Consider the following 22,500-nt stretch of genomic DNA (forward strand, 5'->3'; position numbering starts at 1 on the left):
TTAAAATACTTAATGTTGAATCAGGCTGTAGTTCAAAATAATACATTATTTAGAATTATCCATTCTCAAGTGTCCTAAAGTAGACAGAAGTACAGACAGACAGACAGACAGACAGACACATACTGTCCATTACTATTAGCATACAGTGTGTTAATTAAGGATGTAACTGAATATGAATACATTATTCAGCATGAACAGATGTGTCCTAAACAGATGCAAATAATTTTTCTTTAGAAAGCTTGTGAGGAAGCTTTCACAGGGCGTCATGTTGAGACTTGAGCTGTGCATCAGGACTGGGATCCTGCAGGAAGCAACGAAACGTTTTTAATTTCAGGCGAGAGCAAGCAAGCGACCAGATATAAAGACCACGTTCCTTAACTTTAACGTGAACATGAATGTTAATGTGAACATTAAGATGATCGTGCGATGCTGTGTGATGCATTGACAGTGTTCATTCATTCATCCTTAGTACCTGCCTGCTCAGGATCACGGTGGTTTAAATTAGTTATGTACTTTTTAAAAAATTATGACCGATTCTGAACTGGAGTGATGTAGCTGAGGTTGAGGAACTGTCTGAGTCAGAATTCACACACCATGCTGACACTGCTGACATTTCTACCACTGGCAATTTTTCTAGATCTTTTCTAGCTCTAGATCTTTCAACATTCATAGCATTGCACGTACTGAGTGTTGAAATATAAAGAATCTTGTAAGTATGTAATTATTTCCATCGTATCAGATATTTTCTTCTAAAAGCTCCGGTCCTTTGTGTTGCAGGTAATGTGGGTGTGCAATTTGTGCCGAAAACAACAAGAAATCCTCACCAAGTCAGGCGCCTGGTTCTATGGAGGTGCTGAGGGCCGAAGGTTAGGACCTGAGGTCAAAGGTCATCTAGACCCATCTGGATTAGCTGTGAAAAGCGCTTCAGGTGTTCCAGTGGACAGGTGAGTGCAGATCTGCTTCTCTTTTCTTTCCACTGAATAACAAAACTCATTTTCAGTCGAGTCCATGACCAGGAGATGTTCATCAATGGCATTTTTCAAAACAAGTCAAACAGACATGTGGTCTTGCAGATTGAAAGCAGTACGAACGATAATACAATATTAAACCACCAGGTGGTGATGATAAAGATATTGGTAGTGATGATAGTGGTGAAGATGATGAAAATGGTGATAGCAATGATGATAATAATGAAGATGATGATGATAAAGAGGACTGATGATAATAATGATAGCGGGTTTGATGATGAAGATGGTGGTGGCGATGACGATGGTGACAATGAGGATGATGATAATTAACAGGCTGATAAAGATAATAAAGTAGTGATAGTGGTGATGAAGGTGATGATAATAATAATGAAGATGATAAAGCTGATAATGATAATGATGACTGTGGTGATGGTAAGGTAATGCTAGGCATGCAAGAACAGATGTACCTTTTAAATGTGGCTGTGGTTGACAACCCTCTGACATGATTCTGGGAAGAGACTTACCTGTGCTATGTGATCTGGTTGATGCTAATATAAATGGTGATGCTAATGTTATCTGTATCAAGACCTAAATGTCATTTCCTGTTGTGAGAAAGGCCCAAGCCAAGGCGGATCTTCAGCCTCTGCCAGACTTTGACGATAGTATGTTGCAGGGCAGGACCAAAATCCCTAGAAAATCATGCCAACAGCAGCGTTTGGTGAGGTATCTGGGTGCCCCAGACCCCGAACCTTCAACAGAGGGTCTTGAGGTCAGTGGCTAGTGGATCCCATAGGTAAATTGCAAAGAGAAGATGAGATATTGAAGCCTTTGTTTGCCAAAGCTGAATGTAAAAGTTAGTCTAATGTGCGTGATGAGCAATATGTTGTTGTGAATGATGTTTTATATGTGAAAACTGGAGATGAAACATGTTTGGTTGTTCCCCTGTCTTGTTTTACACCTAGCACACACAGTCCATTGGGTTGGCCACATGGCTCAGCAGAAAACACACTCACATCAGCTGATGCTTTTACTGGCCATGAATGTAAACTGATATCAAGACATACTGCACCAAATGTCCTACCTGTCAAAAGACCAGTGCATCAGCGGGGCAGAGCTCCCCTACATCCACTGCCTGTCATATCTGCCCCTTTCCGCCGCATCATCATGGACATTGTGGGGCCACTTGAAAATAACAGTGTGGGACAATGATACATCTTGGTCCTCTGTGATAACTCCACAAGATACCCTGAAGCCTTCCTACTCCATACTATCACTATGCCCAAGGTCATCCATGCCCTCATCCAGCTGTTCTCCAGGGTAGGCATCCCAGAGGAGATATTGACAGATCAAGGGATGAACTTTACTTCACGTCTGATGAAACAGCTCCACCAGCCACTGGGCATCACTGCTCTGAGAACCAGCCCTCACCCACAGACTGATGGGCTGGTGGACAGATTTAATCAGATCCTGAAGTCCATACTGTGGAAGTTTATCGCAGACACGGGAAGGGACTGGGACAAATGGCTACCATTCGTCTTATTCACTTACAGGGTACCTCAAGCCTCGACTGGATTTCCCCCCTTTGGGCTCCTGTACAGTTGTCAACTCCAAGGACTGCTGGACCTCCTTTGGAAGGTCTGGGAGGCCCCTACAACCAGTACAGAAGAGAGGAGCATTATCAAGTTTGTCTTGGAGATTAGGGACCATCTCAAGTGCTACAAAGAATAATCAAGAGAAAATCTGCAGCAAGTGCAGCAAGGTCAAAAGAAGTGTTATGATCAGCAGGCAAGGCTTTGTCAGTTCCAGAAGATACTGCTACTGTTACCATCTTACATGAACAAACTCTTGGCCAAGTGGCCATGCTGTAAAACCCCAGAGTCATCACTGATGATAAGGAAGATGGAGGATATGGAGGAGGACAAACAAGCTCCCGAGGTGAGACCACAAAGTCAGCCTGCAACAGTGACCCTAGAACACCTGGCAGAACCCCGGAGGGCTGAACTTCAAGACCTTCTCAACCGGTTTCCATCCTTGTTCCATCAGAGGCCTGGATGGACAGAGATGATCCACCACACCATCCATCTTACTGACCCCACTCCATCACGACAGAGGCCTTGCCAGGTGCCAGAAAAACTCATGGTTCCCTCGAAAGAAGAAATTTGGACAATGAAGCAGCTGGGAGTAATAGAAGTCTCCACCAGTGACTGGAGCAGTCATCGTCCCAAAAGAGGATGGAGCAATCCAGGTTTGCATTGACTTCTGTAAGCTAAATGCCCAGTCAAAGTTTGATGCCTACCTTATGCCAAGGATTAATGAACTGATTGAAAGGATAGGACAGGCCCAGTACATCACCAGCCTGAACCTCTGTAAGGGGTACTGGCAGGTGCACCTTGATCCAACCTCCAAGCCGCACACTGCTTTCAGGGTGCCGCTATGATTATACCAGTCTACGATCCTTCCGTTTGGACTTCATGGGGCACCTGCTACGTTCCAGATGCTGATAGACAGAGTATTCCAGGGCTGTGAAGAGTGGTCTGCTGCTTACCTGGACAATGTGATAATCTACAGTAACACCTGGGTAGACAACCTGGAACATCTGCGACAGACCCTAGAGAGGATCCAAGCAGCAGGCCTGTCCTTGACCATGGTGAAGTGTGAGTGGGAATGACAAGAGACCAGTTACTCAGGGAAACTGCGACCACAGGTGGGCAAGGTGGAAGCAATTCGATGCAGCCCCTGACCCTGGACGAAGAGGTAGGTGAGATCCTTCCTAGACCTAGTGGGCTGGTACCACAGATCCATCCCTCATTTCACCACAATTGCGACACGCTTGACATACTTGCTAAGTAAAACTGCAAAGAACCCTGTAGCGTGGCCCAAGGACTGCGAGGCAGGTTTAAACCTTTGAAAGAGATGAGATGCTCCAGCACGGTCCTACAAATCCCTGACTTTTCTCAAATGTTTCTGGTGCAAATGGATGCTTCTGAGATGGGTCCACAGAAGGGCCCACGGGGCTGAAGGACCAGAGAATCCAGTTGTCTTCCTTAGTAGAAAAGAGACCAGAGAGACCAGGTATTCAAGCTTCGAGAAAAAGTGTCTTACTATTAAGTGGTCCCTGTAAGCCCTCCGGTACTACCTCCTGTGGAGGAAGTTTGACCTGAAGATGGACCACTGACCATTGACATTGATCCACTCAATGAAAGATCACAACACCCAAGTGACAAGATGGTACCTGGGCCTCCAACTCTACACCTTCAAGGTACAAACTCTAACCCTAAGGAACCTAGGAGCCGATTAGAACCCAGTACGCGGATTGGAGAGGGAGGAGGTGATGGGATGAAGTAATTATCACTGCTGGGAACGGAAGCACTGGCAACACACATACACTTACCTCTGCAAAGACCTGCTGCATCACAGTGATAAAGAAGACAGTGACGATGATGAAATGATGATGATGACTGTGGTGATGAAGATGACAGGGATAATAAAGACTGTGTGTGTGTGTGTGTGTGTGTGTGTGTGTGTGTGTGAACACCATTAGCATAATCTTCAGCATCAGAACATCACATTCTGGCATTCGCTGCTCTACAGCTCCACCAGTGTGTGCGTGTGTGTGTGTGTGCCAGTTTTAAAGGGCGGTCACACTCCATCAGTAAAAACATTAAGTGTTTAAGAGGAGCAGGAGTTAATGAAGCACACACACACACACACACACACACACACACACACACACACACGCACACAGTGAGATGGTGGTGATTGTGATAAAGATAAAAGAAGAATGATGGTGAGGAAGATGATTTTGATGATGCTGTTGGTGGTGGCGGCCCTGTTGTTTGTGGTGAGATCAATGACAGTGATGACAATGGTGATGATGATGATGATGATGATGGTAGTGGTGGTGTTTGTGGTGATGGTAATGACACCGATGATGATATGGTGATGATGATGATGAAGATTATGGTGATGATAATGGTAGCAGTGAAGATGATGATAATGATGATGATGAAGATTATGGTGATGATAATGGTGGCAGTGAAGATGATGATAATGATGATTATGATGATGAAGATTATGATGATGAAGATTATGGTGATGATAATCATGAAGATTATGGTGATGATGATGATGAAGATTATGGTGATGATAATGATGAAGATTATGGTGATAATGGTAGCAGTGAAGGTGATAATGAGGATGATGATGAAGATTATGGTGATGATAATGGTAGCAGTGAAGATGATGGTAATGATGAAGATTATGGTGATGATGATGATGAAGATTATGGTGATAATGGTAGCAGTGAAGATGATGATTGTGGTGATGATAATGGTAGCAGTGAAGATGATGATGATGAAGATTATTATGATGATGATGAAGATTATGGTGATGATGATGATGAAGATTATGGTGATGATAATGATGATGAAGATTATAGTGATGATGATGATGAAGATTATGGTGATGATGATGAAGATTATAGTGATGATAATGATGATGAAGATTATGGTGATGATGATGATGAAGATTATGGTGATGATGATGATGAAGATTATAGTGATGATGATGATGAAGATTATGGTGATGATGATGATGAAGATTATGGTGATAATGATGATGAAGATTATGGTGATGATGATGGTAGCAGTGAAGATGATGATAATGATGAAGGTTATGGTGATGATGATGGTAGTAGTGAAGATGATGATAATGATGATGATGAAGATTATGGTGTTGATAATGGTAGTAGTGAAGATGATGATAATGATGATGATAATGATGATGATGATGAAGATTATGGTGATGATGATGAAGGTTATAGTGATGATAATGGTAGTAGTGAAGATGATGATAATGATGATGATAATGATGATGATGATGAAGATTATGGTGATGATGATGAAGGTTATAGTGATGATAATGGTAGTAGTGAAGATGATGATAATGATGATGATGATGAAGATTATGGTGATGATAATGGTAGTAGTGAAGATGTTGATAATGATGATGAAGATTATAGTGATGATAATGATGATGAAGATTATGGTGATGATGATGGTAGTAGTGAAGATGATGATAATGATGATGATATTGATGAAGATTATGGTGATGATAATGGTAGTAGTGAAGATGATGATAATGATGATGATGAAGGTTATGGTGATGATAATGGTAGTAGTGAAGATGATGATAATGATGATGATGAAGGTTATGGTGATGATAATGGTAGTAGTGAAGATGATGATAATGATGATGATAATGATGATGGTGAAGATTATGTTGATGATGATGAAGGTTATAGTGATGATAATGGTAGTATTGAAGATGATGATAATGATGATGATGAAGGTTATGGTGATGATAATGGTAGTAGTGAAGATGATGATAATGATGATGATAATGATGATGATGGTGAAGATTATGTTGATGATGATGAAGGTTATAGTGATGATAATGGTAGTAGTGAAGATGATGATAATGATGATGATGAAGGTTATGGTGATGATAATGGTAGTATTGAAGATGATGATAATGATGATGATGAAGGTTATGGTGATGATAATGGTAGTAGTGAAGATGATGATAATGATGATGATAATGATGATGGTGAAGATTATGTTGATGATGATGAAGGTTATAGTGATGATAATGGTAGTATTGAAGATGATGATAATGATGATGATGAAGGTTATGGTGATGATAATGGTAGTAGTGAAGATGATGATAATGATGATGATAATGATGATGATGGTGAAGATTATGTTGATGATGATGAAGGTTATAGTGATGATAATGGTAGTAGTGAAGATGATGATAATGATGATGATGAAGGTTATGGTGATGATAATGGTAGTAGTGAAGATGATGATAATGATGATGATAATGATGATGATGATGATGATGGATAAACGCTGTATGGAAAGTTGTTCTGGATTCTCATCCTAGGCAAAAGCTCAGAAGTACAGACTGGAACGCAGCCAGAGTGTGTTTGAGTGTGACAAACGGCTCTTGTACAGAGTGTATCTGAGAGAGAGAGAGAGCGAGAGTGTGTGTGAGTGTGTGTGTGTGTGTTTGGGCTCTCTGCGATACATCTGATACACTCAGCAGCAGCAGCGCTTAAACGCAGCGCGAGGAGGCAGTGTGATGGACGTGCTGTGGGTGGTTTCTTTCTCCTGAGGAAAAGGAACATTAGAGGAGAGCGCAGGAGCAGGAGGAGGAAGAGGAGGAGGAAGAAGATGAGATGAAAATGCAATTTGACACGTTGCGACACTTTTGCAGCTCCGTTTTGTCCCGTTTTAATGCGTCCACGCCTAGGAATGTCTCGCAGACCGACTTGGTAACGAACAGCGGGTGAGTGACGCTCACACACACATGTGCGCTCGTCATCGTCTGTGCTCGAGTCGGCGTGCGATCTGCTGGAGGAACTGCAGACTCTTATATATTTAAAAGACCAAAATGGGCTGAATATCAAATCTCTCGGCAGTGGACATACACAGTGCTCTACATGAGGAGCAGATCATTATTCTGACCGTTATTTTATGCCCTTTCTGGTGCGTATTTGGGATTTGGCCAGTAAATTTTCGACACGTCACGCTTGCGCAACGTATCATAAATAATGTCTCGTATTGGCAGCTAGGAACAGCTCCGAATTCTACCTTCAGCAATCTTTATTTTTTTAACGTTTTGAAACATTTTGGTCTCTACAGCCAACGTTTAAGTCGCAGCTGTGTATCAGACCCCTTTATGGTACCTTCAGGAGTAAAAATTCAAGCAAAACCGGCTGGAAAACCAAAACTTTAATTTTAAAGCTCAGAGCTGAAGTGTCTGTAGTCAGGAGCTGAAGAGTGCGAGTGCAAACACATCGTATGTTTCTCGTAGCTGAGAACAGCGTGTGCTAGGCGCAGTGTAACGAGACTCGATACCCTCTGTTAACCGACGCAATTCAACAACAGTCAGTGATCCAAAGCCATGCGTTTCATTACTTTTAGTCACACGTCGCACTTTGGCGTTGTAGTTCGTGACCCCATCCCCCCCGCCCCGTTTTTTTTTTTTTACCCTATGTTCACACTAGCAGCTGACAAGTCGCTTGTATAGCTTGTAGTTTGTCTCTTGTGGGTGTGGCCTGTCCATTTAAAAAAAAGTGATGAGAAATGTTTGTCGCTATGTACTGCTTCGAAAATTAAACACAGATTAAATGACGCACTAATCAGCGTGAAAATCATCTCTAACGTTTGAGTCACGTGTTACGCGCTCGGCTTCGTTCTCAGATTCGATTAGCAAAGCGAGCTAACTGTACTAGCTACGCACACGCATCAGACGCACCGACGATCCCTGTTACTTCCTTCCAAGCTTTATTTTTCTTCCTAACAAGTTGTGGCTTGGGTGACATTCCCGTGATGAACCTCGAGCTGTTTAATCTTTCTGATCTTTCTAATTATCGTTACCTTCAAAGCTGTTTTCGGTGTTAGATTTGACAGTAATTGTTGAGATTTTGGTGCATTCCTGTTCATGAGTGTCTGCATGCTAACATTTAGCTAACGTTTCACGTTTATTTTTTTAAGATTGAAGCCAAAACACTACTAAAGCCAGAAAGCGGCGATGGCGATTCTGTGCATCATTACGATGTTGAGTTTGAGGAATGAGATTAGCACATCACTGACCACGTTTAGTTAAAGTTTAGTTTAGTGAACGCTCCGGTCGTAATGGGAAAACTCGTTCAGATACCCGCACAGGCTAAAGCACTACAGGGGGGAAAAAACCCCCAAGTCACATGACTGGAGACTTTGACTGGAACTGGAGCTGGAGCTCTTACACTGGAACTGTTTCGATGTAGAGAAGATAAACGGAGGATTTTAAATCTGAAGACACTTGGGACGGAGCGTTGCTAAGCAGCTGCAGCGGTTTCCTGTGTGTTTTCCTTGTTTTCGTTTGAGACTCTGACCACAAATCAATACGTTTATATCACAACAAACAGCTGTCTCTGGCCACAGGATATCCAACGACAAGTGGATTCTTGGGACTTGTGATGGTCCTTCTGTGTGTGTGTGTGTGTGTGTGTGTGTGTGTGTGTGTGTGTGTGTGGCAGGTCGCTGAGCCGAATTGGGAATCGTAAACGGTTTTAAAACGTATCCAGTGAAACTGTTTGTATCTCAGAGATAAATGAATAATCTAGGTGTTTTTCATATTATTTGTGGGTTGTTTTTTTCTACGCCGCACATTAATATTATGCGAAATGTTATAATTAACTTTAACGAACCTCAGTTCGTTTATTTCTCCACACATTTCCCGTCATATCTTTATCTCCGTTCGTTGTTTTGTAATTATGCAAAATAAGTGTTAGATGTGAATAATTCATCAGCGTTAGGTAATTTATTCCCAGCGCTTTTCCTCCTCTTTAGTTAAACTCCGAGCCTGTTACAGTGTGTGTGTGTGTGTGTGTGTGTGTGTGTGTGTGTGTGTATGTGTGTGACCATAAAACTGAATTTGAGCTAAAGGGAAATTATTATACTGTGTAATAATTGAGTCAGAGAGTCGCATTTTCTTCCTGTCCTGTATATATTATCTATAAAGCCCACACACATTTCACTGATTGGTCCAGTCCTGCTGCCTTTGTGTTTGTGTGTGTGTGTGTGTGTGTGTTTGTGCGTGTGTGTGTATGTGTGTGTGTGTGTGTGTGTGTGTGTGTGTGTGTGTTAACCTCTACATTTCCCTGTCCTCCCTCCTCTAGCATTGATCTCTGAGCTGCTTGAGTTTCTGCTGCGTTTCTTTTCCTTTCTTTAAACCAGTCTGGACTGTGTGTGTGTGTGTGTGTGTGTGTGTGTGTGCCAAATTCTCCTAATGCCAGTCTAAACGGATCGATACACGCACGGCATGGAAACAACGCCGCAGTGCCAAAGCTGATTATTCCATCTCTACGGCAGCGATGACGCTAAACATACTCACTTTGATGTTCTGTATGTAAAGTAGGGCGTGGCCCGGCTCGGCTCGGCTGGGGTTTATCCCCCCACCCCCACCCCCACGACGTGTCCTGTATAGAAATGAGAGAGAAATGTGCTGTATATCATTTTACAATGCAAATATTTTTAATTGAAATAGATTTTAAAAAAAGCCTACACTTTTACCTATATTTAAAAATATTTTATGTTAATAACTGATTGTCAATTTTATATTTTTACTGCAGGAAGTCTGTTTGAAGAAATATAATTTAAACTCAGTGTAACAGCCAGTAGCGTTCGAGATACATCATGCTACGCTTGGTAGTAGCTTAGCCGGCTAGCTAAATACGGAGAACAGTGAACAAGAGCCTGTTATCTCTCAGCTCCGCCCTCACCCACACCCGGCCACTTTAAACAGGACCGTATCCTAGACGACGAGACTTCATATCTTTAAGACCCCTGTCTTCCAGACACTTTCGCTTTCGGCTCCTCAGTCCACAGAACGTTCTCCCAAAAGGTTCGAGGATCATCAAGGTGTGTTCTGGTGAAATTCAGACGAGTCTTAATGTTCTTCTGGGTTAGCGGCGGTTTTCACCTCGCCACTCTTCCATGGAGCCGTTTTCCCCCAGTGTCTTTCTGATAGTGGAGTCATGAACAGTGACCTTTATTGATGCAGGAGAGGCCTGTAGGTCCTTTGATGTTGATCTTGGTTCTTTAGTGACTTCCTGGATGAGTCGTCGCTGTGCTCTTGGAGGAATTTTGGAAGGTCGGACACTTCTGGGAAGGTTCACTACCGTGCAGAGTTTTTCCATGTGGAGATAACGGCTCTCACTGTGGTTCTTTGGAGTCCCAGAGCCTTTGAAATAGCTTTGTAACCCTTCCCAGACTGATGTATTTCAATCTCCTTCTTCCTCATCATTTCTGGAATTTCTTTCAGCTTTGCCGTAGTGTGTTACTGCGTAAGACCTTTTAACCAACTTCCTGCTGATGAAAAAGTTCTATTTAAGTGTAGATGTGATTGAACAGGGTTTGCAGTAATCGCAGAAATGAACGCAAAATCAAGCAAACTCTGCAGTATTCACAGGAGTGTGTGACTTTTCAAAATGACCGCATTTTCTGCAGACGTCGTCACTATGCGCGTTCGACCGAAGCCCTCCTCGATTCGCGTGCGTCGAACACGAGTACAGCTAAAAGGTCTCGTTTACCAACAAACATCGCTGCGAAAGAGCATGCGGAACTATTTCGTTCGATCGCGATTTCTCCGATTCGAGTAGTTTTCAACAAAAAAAGCATAAAAAACTTTTTTTGAAAAAAAAAAAAAGCCACAGAAAAATCAAGCATTTTTGGCCGCAATTGTCACAAAAAACCTGCGAAATCCTGTACGGACCGAGCATTAAATCTTTCTCTAAATTTACTGTATGGTTATATATAGATGATATAAAATGAGAATAATCTCCAAAACTATTTTTTTTGTTGTATCAGTAGGTGGTGGTGTCTTCAAATGCACACACACACACACACACGCACACATGCACACACTGCAAATCTGTCCTGGCCAGACATCCTGCATCCTTGTAGATCAAAAGCTGAATCATACACACTCCTACACACAAAATATGAGTCCTCAGTGTTAACACACACACACACACACACACACACACACACACTAAAATATGCTGAGTTAGTCGAGATAATAAAGTCTGACAGGACCTACGTTTGGCCTGTAATCAGCTAAGTAGCTTTAATCCTCCTTAGCAAGTCTTATTTGACCTACAGCTAAATACAGCCCTTGCTAACGGCATTAGCTTAGCTCCCACGATTCTTTGCGGCTTCGCTCGGCAGTTCCCGGCCGTCCTCGGCATCTAGAACCAGCGGTCAGCTTTCTGGCTGCGTGTGTATGCACACGTGTGTGTGTGTTCTGAGGTGGCATGGGGCCTTATTTTGTGTGTGTGTGTGTCTGAGGGGAGGAAAGATGCTAGCCTAGCATGCAAGTGCTGAGTAACTAGAGAGTGTGTATGTGCATCAGGGCGTTACCTGAATGATCTGTCAGGAGTTCTGAGAGGATTTAAAAAAAAAAAAAAAATTTTCATAAACGTCACTGCTAATGCTAGTTGAATTTTAAGTAATGCTAAGTTATAAAATTTTTTTTACACAACATTGTAAAGTCAAAGATTAAGGAGAAATGTATAATCTTTACTACTAATGCTAGCTGGCTAGTGATCATGAGCTAACCTGACAGGATTTATATTACATATTTATAAATGCTCTTTACTGTTACTAAGCTAACCAGCTAACGTGACATGAGTGCTGAATTTTATTCCATATTTATGGATAAATAAATAAGTTATATATATATATATGAATGCATAATCTTCGTTGCTAATTCTAATTAGCGATTCTAAGCTAATTTAATAGGATTTCTGAAAGGATTTTCAAATCATATTCACGTTCATAATTGTCATTACCACCACTGCTGTAGCTAGCTGGCTAACACGGGCTAACCAGACTAGATTTCTCACAGGATTTCTAATCTGTATTTATAAGGGCCCCTAAACTTCATTGTTAATTCTAGTTAACTGGCTAACACGTGCTAACCTGAAAGATTTACAGGATTATTATTCAATATTTACAACTATTTACAATTTTCACGGCTAATGCTGCTAAGCCAGCTCACACAAACTAACCTGACACGATTTCTGATAGAGCTTTTTTCCTCTATTTATAAATTTGCACATCTTCATTGCTAATTCTAATTAGCTACCATAAGCTAACCTGATAGGAATTCTGAAAGGATTTTTAAATCATATCCAGAAATATGAAGAATCTTCACCGCTAACCCTAGATCATTTGCTAAAACAAGCTAAGCTGACTGGATTTCTCACAGGATTTTTGCTCTATAGTCATAAACGTTCATAATCCTCACTAGTAACGCTAGCTATCCGGCTAACGTGAGCTATCCTGACAGTTCTGACAGGACTTTCAGTCTTTATCATCAAATAACACTGCCACGACTGTATTTTATTAATCTGACTCAAAATAGCGAATTAAAATGTGTTCCTTGTTGTTATTTATCGCGTGGCGTTTGAGTTCTCAGTAGCTCTTTTGCATTCTTCTTGCTGATTATTGCAGAATTTTATCTCAGAATTCATCGCACATGTGACCTTTGTTGCTATAATTTTAGCTGAATGTATAGCTAAAGGGCAAGATGCTGAGTGACCACCCATTTTTCCCACCCGCTGAGCTGGCTCATGTTAGAGCAGTGCTTATGTAACAGTCCTTATTGCCCTTTCTGCTTATAGTCCATATTATTTATTTATTTATTTATTGGTTTATTCATCCTCAGTAAGTTATTTATCCCTATCATGATGGATCTGGAGTCCATCCCAGGAACAGTGGGTAGGAAGCATGAAAACACCCTGGATGGGACTCCTAGAGGCAGCCAATCCCTTTATGGTCTTGCATTATTAAAAATAATGGCGCCTCTGAAGATTTATTTTGACTAACATTCAGTTTGTTTTTGATCTACAGGAGAAGAAGCCCATCGGCGTCCAGGACTCACAAAGGGGACGTCGTAGGACGATCTCAGCATGGGGACGGCGTCATACCTCGCTCTCCGTCTGACTCGAACCGCTGGCGCTACCAGGAACGCCACAGGGACGTTCAGATAGACGAGCGCGAGCTCCAGCGGCAACGCGAGGAGGAGTATCGCTCTCGGTACCGCAGCGACCCCAACCTTGCGCGGTACCCTGTTAAACCGCAGCCCTACGAGGAGCAGATGCGAATCCACGCTCAGGTTTCTAGAGCACGACACGAGCGGCGCCACAGCGACGTTTCCTTGGCTTTCACAGAGCTCGAAGAGGCTTACAACGGTTTTGACGGCCAACGCCCCACGTCAAAGCGCTCGTATTCCGTAGACAGAAGCTCGCCGGCTCTCAGGACATTCAGTAAAGCACACCGTCTGGACCCGGGCATGATGGATGGTGTGATGAGGACAGACTCGCTCAGCTCGGATCAGTCAGACTCGATGAGGCCTGTGAGGAGCCGGAGATCAGGACGGTTCAGGGCGGCGGGGAGCTTCAGCAGTTCGGAGGAGGAGATCAACACCACGCCGGAGTACACGAGCTGTGAGGATGTGGAGCTCGAGTGCGAATCCTTTGGTGAGAAAGGTGAGGGAACATGCGTTTCCTGTTGCTAGGCAGGGTTTCAATCCGTTACACAAATCCATATCTTTGCTTCTTTTCCCCATAAGAACTGTGTTTTAGGTTTATGCTACGTTAAAATAGTACTGTGGTTACCATGGTTCTTTTTAAAACAACACTCTTGTAGTATTTACAAGAAATGTAGCTGTGTTTTCTTTTTAAAAAGTGCTTTTTTCATGGCATTTCTTCATATTGGTGCTAAAAATTGACGTATTTGGACACATTTTACATCGCACTTTTGAATGTCTCAAGCGGCTCAGGTCTGCGTCTTACAGAGCTGCTTTTTAATTCCACAGACTGGTTGTAGGCGTATGGTTAAATTTTTTACGATAAAGTTTCTGTCTGCTGCGTTTTCCATAATGTAACGAAGCTCTCCTTTAGCGAACAAGATGATCAGACGATCCCTTTTTACGTAAGGACCGTCAAGAAGCGCTGACGCTGGAGACTCCTTTCATAAACGTTAAATAAACATCTCCTTACAGTAAGTAGTGTTAAGTAAACATCTCTGTACAAGCCTCTGTGAACGAGCTGTTACTATAGAAACGATAGCGTGTTAGAACGAGCGTGTTCATATAAAGCCGCTGTTCTAGAAAATGAATCAGCACCTTCTGACCGATCGCAATCCAGAACGCGACAGCGACATCACGCAGGTTTAAAACACACGGTGTGGAAGTGAAGGCTCGCTGTTCGCTGACCCGGAGTAGACGTCAGTTGCGTGTGGTGTGTTCAGTATGTATGACATCACTGCTGAATATTTCATGCTCTGTAATTAAAGCCCAGTGCGGCAGAGAGGACTCTGAAAGCTGTGCAGATCATTACAGCATGCCATCATCTTCCACTAGGTCTGCTTGAAATGATGGCCGAAACTCGACACTGGTCCCATCCCGACATCCTGACAGTAACTGAGCGCTTCTCTGCAAAGCGAGACGTCACAGGCATTACAGCAGCATGCTTGAAGACGGGTTGAGTTGCTGTGGTCATGCACGTGATCGGTGTTGTGGTTCTGATGCGCTGTTTCAGGCCGAGGATTGGATTGGAGCGTGTGATTATAAATGTACAGAGAAGAAGAAAAGAGCAAAATCAGGAGAAATTGGTTTTATTAATGTTTGATCATTTTTTGTTTATTTGAATTCATTTTTTCACGTTTGTGTTAAATCATAAATGTATACTATACAGGATGTATACCGTATAGTATATATACCGCATATACCATACAGGATGTATACCGTATAGTATATATACCGCATATACCATACAGGATGAATACCGTATAGTATATATACCGCATATACCATACAGGATGAATACCGTATAGTATATATACCGCATATACCATACAGGATGAATACCGTATAGTATATATACCGCATATACCATACAGGATGTATACCGTATAGTATATATACCGCATATACCATACAGGATGAATACCGTATAGTATATATACCGCATATACCATACAGGATGTATACCGTATAGTATATATACCGCATATACCATACAGGATGTATACCGTATAGTATATATACCGCATATACCATACAGGATGTATACCGTATAGTATATATACCGCATATACCATACAGGATGTATACCGTATAGTATATATACCGCATATACCATACAGGATGAATACCGTATAGTATATATACCGCATATACCATACAGGATGTATACCGTATAGTATATATACCGCATATACCATACAGGATGAATACCGTATAGTATATATACCGCATATACCATACAGGATGAATACCGTATAGTATATAAACCGCATATACCATACAGGATGAATACCGTATAGTATATATACCGCATATACCATACAGGATGAATACCGTATAGTGTACCATATTGTGTACTATGTAGTTTACAAACTACTATAAATGCTTCAATAACACCTACAGTAAAAACTCTTCATATAACAACACCACTGCAACGATCACCTCCACCACCACAACCATCACCTCCACCACCTCCACCACCAGCACAACCATCACCTCCACCACCTCACCACATCCACAACCATCACCTCCACCACATTCACAACCACCACCTCAACCACCACATCCACAGCCACCACCTCCACCACATCACCACCTCCACCACATCCACAACCACCACCAGATCCAAAAATAGTCGATCAACACGGCACTGGTCAAAACACGAAATACCAGAATACAAGGCTCAGACACAAATGATAACATTGGCAAGACTTCGCACTGAGTGAATGTTCACTGGCCCTAGATGTCTGGCTGAACTGGCTTTACACAGGAAGTATTTCATGGGTGATGAAAGGATTAGTTATTCTGCAGGCTTGGGGTGTAATGTCCTGGGAGGATATGACGATAATACAAACATTCAATAATAATAATAATAATAATAATAATAATAACAATAATAATAATAATAATAATAAAATAATAATAATAATCGATTAATAATAATAATAATAATAATAATAATAATAATACAGCAGCAGTTGAAAAGTAAAAATGACTGACCTGGCAACCCGGATCAACTGTAACTGTAACTCATAACCTTCCATAGAACCTAAACACTAAATGCAACAACTCCACCTGCTTCTATCCTCCTTCAATCTGTGAACCCACATTAACATATCCTTTCCTTGTCATGGTGGACAGGAAGATGTGGAATCTCTGATGAGCTTATCTCGAGAGAGTGCCAGTCCGTCACGGATTAGCAGATGTCATTTGGTTTAGAGTCACGCTAAGTTGAAAAGAAACAATAAAGACAATTACCAAATAAATAATGAAACTTAATGGAGGTTTTGTTGAAGTTTTTAAACTGCACGTATAGCTGCAGTACACACTTCTTCAGTTTTTTTTTTTTTTACCTCTTTATTCAATTATTTATTTATGTTTGTAATTTGTAAAGATGGATGGAAGCATGGCGGTGAGTGTGTGTGCTTTTCGAGGTAGAGACCCTGAAACTCGTGGAAACGGTGTGTGTGTGATGCGAAGTGAACATCATGTAGGACGGAGTGTTTGAGCCTCCAAGAATAAAGTCTAATCCCATTATTCTAATGCACGAAGGAGGAGGAGCGAGGAACAGAGCTGCAGAGAAAGCGAGAGAAAGTCAAAAACACGGCACGGCCTCTTTATTATCAGGTTAGGGGTCAGATTGGACGTGTAATTATGAGCGTGGGAACACAAATACGTCTGTAACGTGTATCGGGATCAGGACTGACACCAAAGCAAATCATCTTTAGTGAATTTCTGCCGAGGTTTGGAAGGAGACGGGGCCACGGAAAGCAAAGACGGATTACTGACAATATATTTGGATCAGAAGGTCCTGAAAAAACTCTCGGAATGAGGAATTGCACGCGTGAGGAATGGAGCTGGCTCACATCTGAGTGATGAGAGGAAACGTAAGGCCGCGTTTCTCGTGTTTTTATAGTTAAAGGTTCATTTTAATGTTGGAAATTCTACTTCCATTGATGTTTTATCTAATCAGCTGCAAAATTTTTTGAAGGTAAACGTTCATTTTGAAACTGATGCATGCAACACGTTCCAAAAAAGTTGGGACAGGGGAAATTTAGGACTAATAGCGATGCAACGAGTTGAAATAAGAAGGTGATGTGAAACAGGTGAGGCGATCGTCTAATCATAATATATAAGGAGTCTCCAAAAAAGGTCTAGAAGGTCTAGTCCTTCAAGAGCAAGGCTGGGTCGAGGCTCGCCGATCTGCCAACAGATGCGTCAGAGAATAATCCAACACTTTGAGAAGAACATTCCCCAAAGACACATCGGTAGATTTTTACCATTTCACTTCTACAGTGCACAATATAATTAAAAGATTCAAGGAATATTGCCAAATCTTCTGAATGCGCGTGATCTCCGATCCCTCAGACGTCACTGTCTTAAAAACCGTCACGAGTCTGTAACGGAGATCCTGACATGAGCTCGGGAATACTTTGGTAAACCTTTGTCAGTCGACACCATTCGCCGCTGCATCCACAGATGCAAGTTAAGACTTTACTTTGCAAAACCGAAGCCATACATCAACACTGTCCAGAAGCTCCGCCCACTTCTCTGGGCTCGGTCTCATCTGAGATGGACAGTAGCACAGTGAAATCATGTTTTGTGGTCCGACGAGTCGACGTTTCATATAGTTTTTGGATAAAACAGCATCGTGTTCTCCGGGCCAAAGAGGAACAGGACCGTCCGAGCTGTTATCAGCATCAGGTCCAAAAGCCAGCGTCTGTCATGGTATGGGGGCGTGTCACTGCCCATGGTATGGGTGCGTGTCAGTGCCCATGGTATGGGTGCTTGTCAGTGCCCATGGTATGGGGGCGTGTCAATGTCCATGGTATGGGGGCGTGTCAGTATCCATGGTATGGGGGTGTGTCAGTATCCATGGTATGGGGGTGTGTCAGTGTCCATGGAATGGGGGTGTGTCAGTGTTAATGCAGAAAGATATGTGCACATTTTGGAGCGACATACGCTGCCATCCAGAGCAGGACAACGCTAAACCACATTCTGCCCGGATTACCAGCGCATGGTTGTGTAAGCAGAGCGTGCAGGTGTTAGCATGGCCTGCTGGAGTCCTGACCTACAGCTGAAGAAATGTATAATGGATGAATGTGGAAAATTCCACTTGCTAAACTTAACCAACAGGCGTCTTCACTCAGCGTCCAAACGCTTAATAAGTGTTATTTAAAGAAAAGGTGACGTTACACAGCGCTAAACAGTCGACTGTCCCAACTTTTTTGGAGTGTGTTGCAGTCATCAGATTTTAATGAGTGTATATTTTCAAAAATAAATTAAAATTCACAAAGTAAAACATCAAATAACGTGTTAATAATGTGTTTTCGGTTAAAGTACAGGGTGAACTGAATTTTCAGCTGACTCTTTTTGTTTGTTTTTTTTGCATTTTCCATACTGTCCCAACTTTTTCGGAATTGGGGTTGTAAACGTACGTTCCCTTACATATCACATTCATGAAGTGGATCTTTTAAACGTTAAATAAAAAAACGAAAACAAAACCTGGACCTAGATCATATTTGTAAGGAATATAACAGCGTGTCATGTTGTTACGATGAGGTGTGATGAAGGAGTTACTGTTACTATGGCGACGTTGATTATTTTCCTATAACAGCACATCCCTACGTGTTTTATTCCTCTTACACCACAGCTGTTTGCTGACGATTTCTCCACAAACATGTTAAAAACGTGTGTAATCGTTGATCTGGTGAAGTTTTCTGTAAGGAGAAAAGTGTTTATGGAACGTTTGTGGAAGGAGTCTCCAGCGTCAGTGCTTCGGAACGGTCCGCGGTAAAGCTGTTTACAGCTGCTATAACGTAAGTGACAACAGGAACTAACTCAAACATTAATATAAACGGATAAAAAACTGGTAATGGTTGGAAAGTTCCTGTGGTATAAGAGGAATAAAACGCTTGAGGACGAGCTGTAACAGGAAAAGACTCAACTTCACGGTGGTAACAGTGACTCCGCTTCGTCACGCTCCGTATTTTACCGTAACGGCACGGTGTTCTTGCGAGGTTAAGATTAAGACAGGAACTTCACGAAGAGAGAGAAATATGTGCTAGTATGAGGCTGAATGTATTTGAAATAAGCAACAGACGGAAGGAATCAGCAGACGGAGTAGGTTAACGAGGACAGGAAGAACCTGACCGAACAAGCCTGGATGAGGAGCAGGATAAAGTCTGCTCGGTAAAACAGGACAAATCAGTGTGAGGAATCATGCGAGTCACAAGTCTGCCATGAACACGGGACGGAAAACTCAGCCAGTGCGATGACGAGCCTTCGGTGTTTATTATTATTATTATTATTATTATTATTATTATTATTATTATTATTCAGCACACAGAGATGTTGAAGCTCTCAGCACCTCTCCCTCTGAGTGTGTAGCTCTATCGTGTGTTTATTGGCACCTGAGCTTGATATGATAGGGAAGATGCTCAGAGTACAGACAGCTGGGCACCGGTCACTCCGTCGCATCGATAAAGTGTAAAAATCAAGATAAATCAAGTCCAGAACAGAGCGTGAAATCTGAAGTGTGTTCCGGACCGAGCCCTAGCCCACGCTAACACCGTTAAATCTGAAACCACATCATTTCTAATCTGTTTGGCCTTTCCGTTTACTCCTGAACTCTAAAACCGTCGTCCAGGATCTGCACACCAAAGCAAATGCATATGAAAACACGGGTTTGTGTAACTTTTTAGCTTTTTTTTTGTTTTTTTAATATCCTGGTTTGTATGATTGACACTGACAACGCCACAATTCCAAGATGGCGGAATTGCCAAGGAGCAGTTTTCTTTATCAGGTATTTTATTCTCACATTTGACTTCTTTGTATCATAAATAAGAGACACTGTGGCAAGTTAAAAAAAAAAAGTGAGTTTTTTTTAATGTCCGTGTTGCCAAAACAAACAAAAAAACGACGTAAATGACATAAAGGTCGTAGGCGAGAGATCCGGCGCGTTTCCCGTTTTCGATCATTTCTGCATTTTCATTATGGGGAAGACGTACGTTTTAGGGAGTAGACTACAAGTGAAAATGTGGCAGAAACATAAAATAGATTAGATTAAAAGATTAAATGAATAGCTACTGTAGGTTAGATTAAAAGTAGATTAGATTAAAAGACCGATTAAAAGTGCAAAGGGAAGACTTTAAGCTTTATTCCAAACTTTATGGACGCAAAACGTTTGTACTGAAAATAAATGATACAAAAGTATACAAAAACAAATGTCTGAATAACATCAAATGTTCAGACTCCACCTTCCAGCGTTAGGCCACGCCCCTGCGTGAGTCTGATGCTGGCGTGGAGTGATATTGTTTCCAGATGGAGCTCTGACAGTTTGTGTGTTCTGCGTGTTTGAACTTTGACCTGTGAATACATCGAGCTGAGTTCGTGAGCCGGTAGAAAACAAGATGGCGGTGCTGTGGTTTCTTTGGTCGGCAAAAGTGCAGGGTAGAATTCGCCGTTTATCGTGTATGCTGTTAGGGTCGTAGTCAGAGTTGTGTAACGTGTGTGTGGTGAGGATTTAATAGTGAAATTGTGCACATGGGTTTCAGACCTCGGACGTAACTGCGGACTTCGGCGCTGTGCAGAAGTCGTGCAAGAGTTTCACAAATGAGGCTGACAGATAAGCATTGAAGTAGATGAAAGTAAATAACATGTAATATTTACGTTTACGGTATGTGGCAGACACCGTTATCCAGAGCGACTTACATTTATAAAACTGAGCAGAGAGGGTTAAGGGCCTCACTCCAGGGCCCGTCAGTGGTAGCTCGGCAGTGCTGGGGCTCGAACTCCTGACCTTCTGTCCTTCTGATATTTGTTTGAATATCCCTTTCTTGCAATAACATCATCAAGCCTGAGACTCACCGACATCAACAAACTGTTGGTTTCTTCTTTCGTGATGCTTTTCCAGGCTTTTACTGCAGCCTCTTTGTTTGTTTCGTGGCGTTTCTCCCTTCGGTCTCCTCTCCAGGAGATGAAATGCTGCTCATTTGGGTTAAAATCTGGTGATAAAACAGTGCGCTCCCTCGCACCTGATCGTCATCCCATCGACCGAACACACCTGATCGAATTTCACCTTCAACCGAACTGCTCAGCCTAGACGTTCACATACTTTTGCCACTCGGTCTTACATCCAGTATGTAAAATATCGGATCATTTTCCTCGATAAATAAACGATCGGTGTGATATTTTTCTCTGGTTTGTTTCATCGGGTTCTCTTCGTCTACTTTTGTGTGAAAGTCTGATGACGTGTTAGGTCATATTTATGCAGAAATGTCGAAAATACTAAAGGGTTCACAAACTTTCAAGCACCGCTGTGTGGGTGTATTATGTGTATATAATGTGTGTGTGAGGCTCATCTTGTATATTCCCGGTGTGTGTGTGTGTGTGTGTGTTTTATCCGCAGGAGATATGGACGGCCACTGGTGGGATTATGCGTCTTGGCATAACGAGTCCTCGCCAATGTCTATGGTGAGGCGTCCAGTCATCTGTCCTCACGTCCCCCCATCGCTCTTATTCACCTCTCTGCAAGTTTTCATTTCTTCTTCTCCTCTTCTATCGTCACTCTTTTTTAAACGAGAGGGCTTTAATGAGTTTGTCCCACCGGAGAAACCTCTATAGGTAGAACCCTGCACCCGAGTCTGTCTATCAGAGAGCGTTCCTGAAAGCTACGGACCCTTAAGACTTTTTTTTTTTTTTTTTTTTGTGAGGAAGCCTTTATTTTATTTAAAGAGTGACTCGCGGGATGTCAGTCATTACCTCGATGTCTCCTCGTTTCTCCGGCCACTGATGTCCCTCGTCTCTCTGCAAGTTTTCAGTACACGATATATCGGCATGACGATACGTCATTTATACGACAACAACAACAACAACAATCTAGAATCAT

General features: G+C 42.1%; 1 protein-coding gene across 1 annotated transcript in view; it reads left to right on the plus strand.

The window, feature by feature from the left end:
- The window catches only part of rims2b (regulating synaptic membrane exocytosis 2b), an 85,894-nt gene that overhangs the window by 15,949 nt on the left and 47,445 nt on the right, over window positions 1–22,500 (plus strand). Inside the window, exons 4-6 of the mRNA XM_053612579.1 lie at window positions 778–944; window positions 13,433–14,070; window positions 22,021–22,085. Coding sequence (XP_053468554.1) covers window positions 778–944; window positions 13,433–14,070; window positions 22,021–22,085 — 870 coding nt within the window. The remainder of the gene's footprint in view (window positions 1–777; window positions 945–13,432; window positions 14,071–22,020; window positions 22,086–22,500) is intronic.

This window comes from Ictalurus furcatus, chromosome 24 (genome assembly GCF_023375685.1).
Source record: "Ictalurus furcatus strain D&B chromosome 24, Billie_1.0, whole genome shotgun sequence".
Lineage (NCBI taxonomy): Eukaryota > Metazoa > Chordata > Actinopteri > Siluriformes > Ictaluridae > Ictalurus > Ictalurus furcatus.